Source organism: Cibotium barometz, chromosome 61 (genome assembly GCF_041138505.1).
Source record: "Cibotium barometz isolate CiBa-2024 chromosome 61, ASM4113850v1, whole genome shotgun sequence".
NCBI lineage: Eukaryota > Viridiplantae > Streptophyta > Polypodiopsida > Cyatheales > Cibotiaceae > Cibotium > Cibotium barometz.
In genome coordinates this window covers 13,286,246-13,300,092 of record NC_141106.1, presented here as the reverse complement: position 1 = coordinate 13,300,092, position 13,847 = coordinate 13,286,246, and the positions used below count along the sequence as shown (strand labels likewise).

At 44.3% G+C, this 13,847-nt stretch overlaps 1 protein-coding gene across 1 annotated transcript; it reads left to right on the top strand.

Annotated features, from left to right (window-relative positions):
- The first annotated feature begins 3,708 nt into the window (after nucleotides 1–3,708).
- LOC147604572 (small ribosomal subunit protein bS1c-like) lies at nucleotides 3,709–13,847 on the top strand. Its single transcript, XM_086794553.1, has 7 exons — nucleotides 3,709–4,117; nucleotides 6,116–6,391; nucleotides 11,891–11,971; nucleotides 12,376–12,657; nucleotides 12,754–12,864; nucleotides 12,961–13,047; nucleotides 13,171–13,847. Exons 1-7 carry the CDS (start codon nucleotides 3,803–3,805, stop codon nucleotides 13,255–13,257), a joined length of 1,239 nt encoding a protein of 412 aa, XP_086650679.1. The 5' UTR covers nucleotides 3,709–3,802; the 3' UTR covers nucleotides 13,258–13,847.

Here is a 13,847-nt window from a genome sequence, read left to right as displayed (position 1 = left end):
TCAATGCCTTGGTCGGTGAGAACATGGAGGAGAAGAAAACTAGAATCATCACACTTTTACTCACCCACACAATCCTCAAGCCAACATGCAACAAAGAGAAGAAATCATATAAGCAAGCATCAATCACAAGAGCACAAGTGACTCAAACTCAATTATGAGAACGACATTATGTATTTTCTCATTCGTCAAAATGTTTTATTAGCCCAAAAGCCACTCTAGGCTAATTTCCTAGTCTAAGTATACTACCGGCATTACATAAGACAAGATCGGTTTTGACTATCTTTCAACATTACACAAGTTGTAAGCTAGGAGATTTTCCATAATTATTTACATGAAGCGCATTGTGCGGTAGAAAAAGTGTCGCTCAAAAGTGCTATCGTGCCTTTGGAGTAATGTTAGCTCTAGTGTGGTTAACATCCCACCTCCCTAATTATGGTTCCATCCTCGGAATCAACAGTGAAGCATAATGGGAGTCAAGGGGTAGAAGCCACTGTGGTTCTAGTAGAAATTGAAGTGATCTACTGTAGCCTTCATAGCGATAGCTTCCACTCGAGTTTGCCTTTTCCAGACAATGAAACAACATCACAAGGAGCAGCTCAAGAGTCTTCTTCAAGTCTAATTGAAAAAAAAGTGGTATACCAAGAAAGCAATGAGAATTATTGTAGCAACGTCTCTAGTGCAATAAGTTGGTCTAATTTAAGCATGATATGTGTATCACTTATTTTGCTTTTAATAGGGATCACAACAAACCTTATGCACCAGTATATTGTATAAACAAGCATGGCTATATAAACCCTATTCTTAGGATGAAAGGAGTAGAAGAAAAATGATGCCGATTTCAAAGAGAGAGACTCATCCCCACCCCATAACTTTTGTTGAAACATAACAAGGCATTGAGCTTATGGATAAGGTCAAAACCCTAAACGAGTTACTGATGCTAGGCATGTGCAGGCATGTCTATCATGGGGAGTCACAAGTGCTTAAATGATAAGATCCTTAACAAAAATCACATCCAAGATTTAAAAAAATAATAATTACGAACACATTTGAGTACATGGTTTGTGTTAACCTTCTTGAAAGGCTCAAGTTTTAGCTCGAACACTTTAGCCTAGCACCTATGCCACTCTTGGGGTTGTAATGAAGCTACTTGGTCAATAAGCATGGTTGAAGCTCAATTTTTGGGGGGTGACACAAACAAATCCCCAAAGTACACTTCCTCATGGCTAGAAACATATAATAAGCCCAGTCCCTAATACAGAGCTAACAATGTACTAATGATATCAACATTAGTCAAAAATATCAACTCATGTAATGGCAATTGAATATAAGGAATTTTAGTTTGGTTTAAGATGTAATATTCCACATGAAGGTGTAAAAGATGAAAAGTGTTTATAAATGCACATGTACAAACATACACCTCCTTTTTGTTGAAGCATAATATGTTGCCGTGGGTATAAGGGTAGACATCTATGTGAGAAAACTCCTTCTTGAAGCCTATACTCCGCTATCTCCTAGAATTATTTATTAATCATGTGGGTAAAAGGCTAGCCATCTATGTAAGAGAACTCCTTCTTGTTGACACCATATCAACCTAGATGGCTATACTCCTTTTTAGATTGATAGAATCACTTGAAATTAAGTGTTGCACATTACTTGAGTCATATTTGTGATTCTGATAATCATATATTGTGCCATTTTTTAAGAATTATTTATTGTGAGTTGTATGAATTACAAAAAATGAATCCAATACAATCTACCACATTCATTCTATCTTAACACATCAAGTATATTAGAAAGATTTCCAATCACGTTGAATAATACGTGTGCCTCTCAAGTAGACAGATTCTTGATGGAGGATGTACTAATTGTAGAGGGTGTGGATACACACAAGCATTGGATACCTTAGCTGGCAATAACTGATCTAGACAGATTCTTGATGGAGGATGTACTAATTGTAGAGGGTGTGGATACACACAAGCATTGGATACCTTAGCTGGCAATAACTATGTACATATATAGTGTTGTGGGTGGTATGGTAGGTACGTATACAACGCGGGCAGTTATGTGGTATAGACACAGTCACCTGTCCTCAACGCGGCCAACCAACCACCATCCATTAATACTAAACCCATACCATTGGGCCGAGGCTCTTTTCCCGTGACCCTTGCCAGGGGGCCATTGACACTGCTGCTGGGACCCCTTAGCCGGGGCTTTGCCTTGAGCCCCACTTAACACTCAAACCCTTGACCATCTCCTAACCATCAATGGTCACAATAACGACCAAAAACACGTGCACCGATGGCTTCTCCTCATAATAGGGGCCTTTATAAATGTGCACCAAACATCGATGCGAGATACATGTTAAGAGGCGGGCATTGAGTGTAAACTAATAATATAGAGGGTCCACTAACAAGGACATGCATTTTTTAGTGAGAAATCCCAAGGGGATATGTATGATATCATATAGGGTTTTATTATAATGTCCAATTTACAGGAGACATACACACATATGGGGTTTTATTATAATGTCCAATTACAGGAGATATACACACATAAGGGGTTTTTAAATTTGAAAAGGAAAAAATTTGATATGGAAGAGGCACTTTTATTGAATCGGTAGATAGGGAGGTTTTAAATTGCCCCTTGCATGCACATTCTACATGGGGGTTTTTTACATAGTGACCACCCTAGGGTTAAATATCATATTACAAAGATGGCAATAGTCCGAACTTGTAATGCAAAGTAAACAAAAGATATGAAGGCTCATTACTTAAGTAATACATGGATTGGCATGCAAAGGGAACAAAGCACTAATGGCATATGTCATATCCCTATTAATTGTGAGGCATTCCAACACATTGAAAAAGAGCAACCAATCTTCAAGGACGAGCCTCCTAATGTAAAGCTTAGCATAGCGCTTGACAAAATAAACCCATTTTCCATGGAACCATCCAAATGTGGTCTACATGATTGATTGTGCTAGTAAATTACAAATAGATTCATGGTAATAAGAGAATTTATAAGCTTATTAGTATAATTTTGAATCTTTTTCCTTTTGCACTTGGTTAAGCTAATAGATGTATGTAAGTTGCTAGAAGGTTAATTATCTTCCGTATGCTAGAAACATTCCAAGAAGAACATGGATGGATATTTGGGACCACTTATTAAGGAGATGTAAGAATTTGATTGTACATTAAGTCTCGCTATACAATGCCTACTCCATGGTATTATACAATTCACACAATTCACACACATGGTACGAAAATGTGCATGGTTCATGACTATGGTGGTCCATGATATTATACAATTCACACAATTCACACTATATGGTATGAAAATGTGCATAGTTCACACTATATGGTATGAAAATGTGCATAGTTCACACTACATGGTACGAATCCTGTTCTTTCCTGGATGCAGAATAGCGAGGGACTTAAAGAAGGGCCAATGATCAATAGCCAAATCAGCTTTCAGGGGAATGCATTCCTTGTTGCCCAGTCGGCTGGCTGTCCCAAAGCCCTGTCACTCTGGTATAGGCTCCCATATCCATTGTGATGGGCTATGGTGCCTCCCTATCCACCCCTAAAATGTCTATTGTCGAGTGTACGTGGTTTGATCGCCCCTCGGGTGTCTCTCCCCTTTTCTCGGTGTTTGAAAGGGAGGTGTACAGCAATCGTGTGAAAGCTCTTAAGGACAAACTAGTGTGACCACTAAACTCCAAAAATTTCCTGAAAATTAGTAGCCATGATAAAAGAAGACCAGTGATGAAGAAGCTGTAGACTGAGAATAGATCAAACTCAGCATGTTCACGGCAGGCGCACAGCACGTCACAGGTGTAGCTGGAGTCTCCAGACAGCCCTTGGGGCCGAGCCCAAACCCATACGTCGGCTTCATACTGCGCAGGTTTGGCCGGCAAGGATGGTTGCCCGCCGGCAGCAGCAGGGTGCAGTGCTCAACCGCCGCCGTGGTGCCCAAGAAGAAGGACAACATGCTTGCCGAAGCTGAGCAGCGATGGCTCCGCGCAGTCGAACACCCCCTCGAAGGCCTTTCCTTCTCCAAAGACGATTTCTCTGCCGCCCTCTCTAATTACGACTTCAGCTTCGAAATCGGAGACATGGTGCCTCCTTCCTCTCTTTCATCCCACATACGATGTCTCTTGGATGATTTTTGCTTTCTGATTTTGCATATCAAACGTAAACGGGTCCATCGTGGTTCCTTGAGCTTGGATTTGATCCTTTAAAATATTGGGTAATCGAGCATAGATTTAACCCTATCAATATTGGGTGATCTAGCACGGTTTTGACCCTGTGAATCAGTGGATTTAACCCAATTTCATTGGGTCACTGAGCTTGGATTTAACCCTATTGTATTGCTTAATCGAGCTTGGATTTAACTCCATTGCAGTGGTTCATTGAGCTTGGATTCAACCCCATGGCATTGGGTCATGGAGCTTAAATCTATTCGCATAGGTCCCATTGTATCGCATCATTGTAGCTGGATTAAACCCCATGCATCTATATTGTATTGGGTCATTGAGCTTTGCTTTGAAATCAAAAACATGGTACCTCTTGTGTAGCTCTGAGATCCCCGCCCCCCCCCCCCCCCCCCCCCCCCCCCGCCTGGCGCAAAAAATAAAATAAAAATTCTCGTAATCAAGCTAAAATTCCAATTTTCTGGGTTGTTGAGTTTGGATTTAACCCCATTGTAATGCGTCATTCAGGTTGGATGTAGCCCCATTGTATTGGTCATTCCACTTGGATATAAATCCTTTTGTATTAGGTCATTGAGCTTGGATTTTACACCATGGCATCGTGTCATTGACAGTTTTTGGTCGTTTGAGCTATGCTGAGACATTACATGCCTCTCTTATCCATATACCCTTGATGGCACTATTTCCTTCATTAAAAATCAAAGCAAAATCCCTGGATGGATGTATTCTTCCCTGAGTCATTGAGCTTGGATTAAACCCATGTTCATTTTAATGTGTCCCTCCACAGGACTGAGGATGCCTTGACATTCAAAATTTCAAAGTATGCTATACATGATGTAGCTGATGATCTGAAAGAAACTCTCATTTTTAATGAGGGTGAGCATATCAACAATCTTCCACGAGAAATCAAGGGCAACTGTTGTGTGTGGAAGTATATGACCGCTAGCATGCAAAAGTATACAAGTGCATGAGCAAAAGGACTCATGGCAGACATGAGCAAATTGCCAAAAAAGGAATTGCATTACATTACTGTACTCGACATTTCATAGCTTGCTCGACCCTGGACCATAGATTTGACAATGGGCCTCATAAACTAAGCATTTTTCACTCAACCAATAGGGGTAGAGAGGGCACGGTCACAACACTGGGGCCATTGACTTATAACATTAGACAGTTCCCAAGGGGTTGCAGCCAAGGTTTTAACAAGGGCTCACAAAGGTGTACTAAAAATCCACAACTTTATTTTATGCTTCAGTTACATGAGTCTGTATCATATGCTTACAACCCTTGGGGCACCAGCTCATAGCATTAAATGTCCCAAATGGTAGCGGCTAAGATTCTTATAGACTTCCAAACTTACACCCCAAGACCCTTACCCTTTTTAATGCCCACACGTTGTAACTGAAATTTTCTTAGCATCAGCAGAATTCAAACTTCACGCCTAAGTGCCATTACCTCCAGCCTAGTGAAACATACGTAAGGGATTAGGGCTTTTGACATGTAGCGAGTGTGTTGAACAAGGATATCTGCTCTAGCTTGCATAACTGAAACTACCGTAGTGCTTTGGACCACTTTGGAGGGACTGGCAAGCTCAGCACCCAGCCATAGCTTCCCTCGAGCATCCCCGAGCCTGAGGCTAAGCCAACGCCATGCTTAATTCCTTACCTGAGCCCTTCATCCATGTGTAAGGCTTGAGCTCTTTGGACCACGTTGGAGGGACTGGCAAGCTCATCACTCAGCCATAGCTTCCCTCGGGAGCTGAGGCTAAGCCCTCCATCCATGTGTAAGGCTTGAACGCTCATAGATGAGAGTAGTGGGATGGGTTTGGTTTACAAGGCAACTGTTATATGTGAAATTCATGAAATCTCTCTTTGGACTCTAAATGTAATGTTCTGCTTTTTGCAGGTGAAAGGGACTGTATTTTTGGCTGATAATAATGGAGCCCTTATTGATATTGGTGCTAAAGCACCAGCTTTTCTGCCTGTAGCTGAAGCTTCGATTATCAAGCTCAAAAGCGTTGAAGAAATAGGTCTTGTTCCTGGTGTGGAAGAGGAATTCTACATAATGAGAGAGGATGAGGAGAATGGACGGATGATTTTAAGCCTCAGAAAGATTCAATCGGACTTAGCATGGGAACGGTGCAAGCAACTGCAGGCAGAGGATGCTGTTGTGAAGGGTCTTGTAAGTAATGACATTGAAAGTTGACTGACATGGTTGCAAATCTAATATAAAAATTTCAAGGCTGCAAAAGTTATGTATGTTTTTTGTGTGATGTGATTGGGGTGGGTGTCATGCCTTATGCTGGGTTCAGAAGCATCCCATCCCTTAGGGGAGAACATGGACCCTGGACAAGGAAGTATTTCTGGCTGCCTGTTCACATGTCCATCAGAAGTGGACCAGGACTGTTGGTTAAGGTGGACCGTGGTTGCCTCCCACTGTAAATTGCCAGCGTTTGATTCTTGCTGTCTTACAATTCATGTGAGAGGCCTGGGCAGGCTGGAAGTCTTCTTACCAAAAGGCTTCCGTGATGTGGGTCCCAATACTTGATGGGCACGCCCTTTGTGAACCCAGTCGTGTGCCGGACAATGTTTGAGTGATCAGCTCGATAGGTTCTCAAGCCGTCTGTCTGGCTGTGAACCCAGCCTTACTTTGACCTTGGCAGAACAGAATGTCTCCTTGCCAAGGAGATGACGCGGGTTCTGTTTTACTTGGATGCCAATGGCCATGTGGACATACACGACCAACAAGTGCAAAGCCCTGAGGCTGGACACTTGGCAGATTCATTGTGGGTTCTTGTCCAGGGACGAGTGGCCAGTGTACCGCCAAGGGGGGGTAGTAGTCAGCATTGTGCACATCCCGCACATGTCAGTGCAATGCCTGTTGGGCACACACTTGTAACCCTCATGTATGGTCCCATAGTTGTCACGGTACGAAAATACGATACCGTACGGTACGGTACCTTACGGTACGACACTGTACAGGAATTTTCGGTACGATATGAAATTTTGGGATACCGTACGATAAAATACGGTTTTTTAAAAATTAAAGAACACCTACAAACATAGACATTTTCAATTTGGAAGGGTAGAGTCTAGAGTAGTTGTTTCAAACCAAAATATCATTAAAAACAACTAAACAAGTTTGAAGTGACAAACAAAAGTACATAAAGTATAGAGGTGCGATGCGATCATGCGTGCTAGGCGCGAGTACAAAAAGAGAGGCTAGAGCCAAGGCCCAAGGAGAGACTAGACAAAGGCATCACTATCAGAGCTCTCGCTGAAATCATCCTCATGAGAAGAGGACACATCAATGGCCTCGCCGAAGTTGCCATCGCTAAGAAGGTTGTCCTCATCACTAAGCTCATGTGAGAAGCCAAAGGGAGCATCCTCATCTGCAAGAGCAAGTATGGAGCTACCCGTAGGTATGCACTATGTCCTTGGAAGCACCACGAACCGTGCATCCACGGCTTCCTACTTGCACTCCTCTGCCACTACCTCCACGCCCACAACGAGTGCGAGTAGGTCGTCGATCAAACGACTCGAGCTCTCGATAGATCTCCGCACAGATCCTCTCCTCCTCCTCATCGTGCACTTTGTTTACACTCTCAAGAGTGCCCCCTGTGAGCTTGAATGCATCCACATTCACCTACATTGTACAATGATCAAGTGACAAGCAATGTATTAGAATTTGGTTCCAAATTTCAATAAACATTGAAGTTTGAAATTTGAATGCTTATAACTTATAACTTATAAGTTGTAACTTATACCTGTCTCGCCGATTCCATCTTTTGCATTGCGCACACCATGCGCAAGTTAGCGCGGCAATGCACTAGCCGCTCTAACTGTTGCGTGCTCAAGCGATTACGTAACTTCGTGTGTACAAGTGAGTAGGAACTCCAGTTCCTCTCACATGCACCCGAAGAGCAATCTTGAGCTAGGATTCTCAAAGCCACCTTTTGGAGGCGTGAGAGCGCATACCCAAATGTCTCCCACCAAAAGTGGGGCTTCACAAGGGATTCCCTCTTCCAACAGGTAGTAGATGCAAACGCGGCTCCTCCCCTTTGGTCATTGTAGCTTATGAGCTCCTCAAGGAACTTTCCATGGCGATCCTTCGGCAATGCTTTGGGCAAGTAAGCATCTCGGGCTTCAAGTAGCTCCACGTTGGTGAAGAGGGCGGGTGATTTGTAAGCCGGATGCAATAAAGTGGCAAGACCATGGATAGGTCTTCGCATCCACTTCCATCTCTTCTCCACAATGGCCAACATACCGTCGCGCTTCTCCTCGTCGATGGAAGGAGAAGCCCGCAACTCTGCTATGGCCTCTCTCATGAAGTGAACAAGAAGGCCCATGGTGGCTCCCTCCATGTCGGTCATCCGCAATACCCTATAGAAGGGTGTGACCGCAATGACAATAGTGTGGACCGACTGCCAAAACTCCTCCTTTAGGCAAAGCCGTTGCATGGCTTTGGCCTCCGCCGATTCTCGCTCATCCCACTCATTCCACATTGTGGAGACCACTGTTTGGCGAAGGGAGGATTTCACATCGTGGAAGCGCTCCAAGAGGAGCCACATGTAGGCGAAGCATGTAGATGAAGGCTTCTTCAATTCCAACTTGCTATGTTCGCGGAACATGGCAAGCACCTTCACCTTTGTGGTGAAGAAGGTGACAATAGAGATAGCTTCAGTTATTACTTCCTTCATCCACACTAACTTGTCCATATCCTCCATGAGCAAGTCAATGCAATGGGAGGCACAAGGCGCCCATACTATGGAGGGATAGTCCTCCTCGAGCAACTTCCCCATCCGACGGCAATTTGAAGCGTTGTCGGTGATGACTTGCACCACGTTCTCCGATCCGACCTACATGTCACAATGCACATGAATGGATGCAATGAGCGTGTGCGGTATGAGACTTGAGTCATGATATAGCCACATATGATCATATCACATATACTAAAGCCTAAACTTTAAAGACTTGAGTGCAATTTGAAAGTTGAAACTTACCTCCATGATGGCTTGCTTGATATGGCGATATATGAATGCACCCGATGTTTTCCTCCCCGCCTTTCCGGAATCCACGCCCCGCACAAAGTATGTGCCAAGAGGGCAAGAGACAAGTATATTGATGATGCCTCTTTTCTTCCGGTCACTCCATCCGTCGGAGAGGATGCTACACCCATACTTGGACCGTGCCGCCCGCACCGGATTGAGAGATCTATCGATTCTCTCCCTCTCATCCACAAGCCTCTTCGTGCGCATGTCATGATAGGAGACGCCGGTCCATCCTTCACATGGGCCCACATTTGCAATGGCTTTCACCATTGACTTCCATTGATCTACCTTGAGCACATGGAATGAGAGATTGCACTCAATAATGGTGCGTGCAATCTCTATATCCGCTAGCCGTTGCCGTTCTCGGAGATGTGATAGAGAAGAAGAGAACCCCCCCGTGGCTTGGGCTAGAGTGGCTTGCCTCATGGGAGACTCAAGCCTTTGTCTCTTTGAGGAGGCGGAGGCGGCACCGATGGAGGCGGCGAGCGAGGATGTATCACAAGGCGGGGAAATGACCTCATCATCCGTCCTTGAGCTTCTACCACTATCACGGTGAGCACCCAATCCACCCTTGATCTTGTTGAAGATCTCATCGGATATAGCAAGGGGGACTTCCTTGCATGGCACAACTTGCCCCCCACCTTTCCAAGATGTTGGAGAAGCCTAGTAACTCCTCTTGTGTATTGTTTGCCACAAGACTTACAAGTCCACCTATATGACTTGGGACTTTCCATTGGCTTTCTCTACATGGATAGCATGCACATTGAAGGCTTCATTCTTCTCCCTTGTCATTGTAATAGAGAGAGAGAAGTTAGAAGATTCAAGAGATGGATAGGCTTGAGAGAGAGAGAGAGAGAGAGAGAGAGAGAGAGAGAGAGGCTTGAGAAAATGAGAGAGTGAGGCTTGAGTCTTGACTCTTGAGAGAGAGAGAGCCTAAAGGCTGAGAGATGGCCTATGGGGGAGAGAGTGGCTTGAAAGTTGAGAGTTGAGAGAGAGAGAGAGAGAGAGAGAGAGAGGGGGGGGGGCTTGATGGTCACTTGAGCAAGACTCAAGAGAGGGGGGGGGGGCTTGATGGTCAGTTGAGTAATGAGAGCCCTTGAGAGATGCTTAGGGGTGGGCATTTTATAAGAATGTAACATGTTCAATGGCCCATGGCAATGGGCCAAGCAAATGCCAAAGGCCTAAACACATGTGACATGTCACATGGGCCCACAAAGCAAGCCAAAAACGGCCAGCAAACGGCCCTTAAAACGGCTACAAAACGCGAAAGAAACGGGCCACGGTAGCCAACGGCTGTAAAACGCCTATAAAAATAAATATATAAAAATAATAGAAAAGGCATATATACGCCTATATTCATACTGCACGATCGTACCGTACGACTCATACCGCACGAACCTGTTCGTACCGGTACGAGAAAACAACTATGACTGTGAGTGTGAAGCTAAAGCTTGAAGTGTGAGAGGGAGTGTGTGTGTGTGTGTCTTCTTATAGGGAGGGAGGCAAGGAGAGAGGCCAAGGCCCAAAGCCTCAAAGGCTCAAGGCCTATGGGCCAAGGCTAATGGCCCATGAAAAGCCCCTCCCAAACGGCCAAAAAAAAAAGGTAAAAAATGTGACCATTGCCCAAACAGTAACCTGCGGCGTTCCCATGCAGCCGTCCCCCACAACCGTCCCCTCTTGGATCCGTCCCCGGAACGCCGTCCCTTGTGAGGGCCACCCAGCAGGGGACGTCCGTCCGTCCCCGTCCCACAGTGTTCCCGGGACGGCGCCCCCCCCCGTTCCAAGGGTCCGTCCCCTCCGTCTCCTGTGACTATGACTTTATCATTTTATTTGTCCAAGGACCTGACTGACAGCTGTTGCATTGGATGACTGTAGTGTAGCGGTGATTAGGAGCCTATAGATAGGCAAGAACACTTCCTTTTGTATTCATCTGATCCCAGGATTTGTTGGGACAAGTCATAAGCATAGATGTTACCTTTTGGCGGCCATGTTGGCTAGGATCATGTACATCTTGATACATATATACAAAAAACACTGTTTCAGCAACATCTGTCTCTTCTTTCTGTTCATCTTTACATTTTTGCATATTTCTTAAGACAGGCAGTTCTTCCGCATGTTACATGTTCTACTCCTCTATAGCTCGGGGGTGAGCCCATTAGTAGTTACTCTTTGTGGATTTGTGGCTCTAGGTTGGGAGGTGAACTAGAGAAGTCTCACTATTGGCTGTGAGTTGATCTTGGCTGAAGCCCTGGCTCTTCTCAGAATTGGGACTTCACAATTAGGTAGCATGTTATCTGTGGCAACTCTAGAATTGTTATCAATTAACATGTGTCTGTCCAAAGGTTCCTCGTCGATATGAGTACATATGAGTCCATGTACCAGGTGCATTCTGTAGAGGCTTCACATCCTCTTGTTGGAAGAGAGGAAGGTCATTGTGTGTCGAGGCACATCTGTATCTGGGTTTTTAAAATAGAAGGATGTGAGGGCCTAGTTTGAACAGTCCTGTGCTCAGATTTTTATTGTCAGCCCTGTATATACCCACCCCCCCCCCCCCCCCCCCCCCCCCCTTTTTTTTTCTTTCCTCCCTTTTTCTTAAAACTAATTCTGTTTACTATTTGTTCCAATGGCAGGTTCTGGCTGCAAACAGAGGTGGTCTTGTGGTAGATATAGAGGGTCTAAGGGGTTTTGTGCCTTTCTCTCAAATGTCTGGAGTAAGTATGCTAAGTTGCTTCAATTCATTTTTTTGGCCTGCTTTTGTATAAGGCAGGTCTAAACAATCTTCTTTTTTTGGGTTGGGGGAGGGCGGGGGCTTAAAGTCCTTCAAAAATATGATATATTCTCTCTCTCTCTCTCTCTCTCTCTCACACACACACACACACACACACACGCACACACACACACACACACACACACAGACAGCCCAAAAATGTTATTAAAAAAAAATTACTATCAATATAAATAATTAATACCAATATTTAAAAGAATATATATTCAATGGACTAATTTATGTCAATAATTGATCTCTTTAATGTTAGTCTTTTGTCAGTTAAGCTTTTACTTTGTTGGGTGATGTAGATGCTGCTTTTTTTTTTTTTGGCTGCTTTCTTTTGTATAGAGGGGAAACCCTGAAGAGTACTCAAACAAAGTTTTCCCCCTCAAGTTCGTGGAGGTGGATGAGGAGGAGAACCGACTGGTTCTGAGCAACAAGAAGGCTCTTGTGGAGAATCAAACATCGTTAGGCATAGGATCAGTTGTTGAGGGTGTTGTCCAGAGTGTCAAGCCGTATGGTGCGTTTATCGACATTGGAGGGGTCAGTGGGCTCCTGCACATCAGCCAAATCAGCCACGACCGAATCACAGACGTAGAAAACGTTTTGCAGCCAGGCGATAAGCTTAAGGTGATATACTGGAACATCTGTCGCATAGTTTTGGAGGGAAAAAGGAGGCGTTTTGCCGTTTGTATGTAGTTATGGATAACACCTTGGTTGATACAGGTTATGATCTTAAACCAAGACCGTGAAAGGGGTAGGATTAGTCTATCCACCAAAAAGCTGGAGCCCACCCCGGGAGACATGCTGCGCAATCCATCACTTGTATATGAATCGGTAAGTGTGGTGTACCGCATATACATGCAAGGTTTTCTGTTCTTATGAATTTTAATATATGCATGGATTGTTGGAATGTTCATTTGGGTTCTACAGGCGGAAGAAATGGCCCAGACATTCCGGCAACGAATAGCTCAAGCTGAGGCTGCAGCACGAGCAGAAGAGTTGCGAATGAACCAAGAAGTGAGTTTTATCAGCAGAGAGAGAGAGAGAGAGAGAGAGAGAGAGAGAGAGAGAGCCAATGAACAGAAACAATAGTTTGCTGTAGAAAATTTCTCATGGTAGTCTAATTGCTCCATTGTGTAGGGTGGTGGCTTTGGCAGTTTTGGAAGCCTGGGCGTAGGCCTTGCTGAGGTCGACCTCAACTCAGTTCCACCTGCTGTGGAGGTGTAGGCAAGAGATGTACGTGTATGTGAGTGGCCCAGCGCGACTCTTGTTTAAAACCCCCTGTAAAATCCACTCGTCTTCCAAGTGTGTAAATTAGTAGCTTAGAGTTTGGACTCTTGTTTAAAACCCCCTGTAAAATCCACTCGTCTTCCAAGTGTGTAAATTAGTAGCTTAGAGTTTGGACTCTGTCCAATAGACTGACTCAGATGTTGTAAAGGATTTAGAATTGTTGGGCTTTCATTCCATGTACACTGTCAATAATACATGGCCTCCACTACCTATGATGCTAGTGTGCATAAAAGTATCATTAGGCCTTGATGAGCTCGACCTCAACTCAGTTCCACCTGCGGTCGAGGTGTAGACAAGAGATATATGTATATGTTAGCGGTCCTGGGCATCTTTTCTATGAAACCCCCTGTAAACTCCATTGTCTGAAACCTCTTGTAAGATCTTCCATGTTCTCTTCCAAGTGTAAATTAGTAGCTCAGAACTTGGACTTTTTATGGAGTAGTGACTTGGATATTGTAGAGGATCAACAATTAGTTGGGCATTTCTTGCCATGTACCCTGTGAATAATACAAGGCCTCTGCTACCTA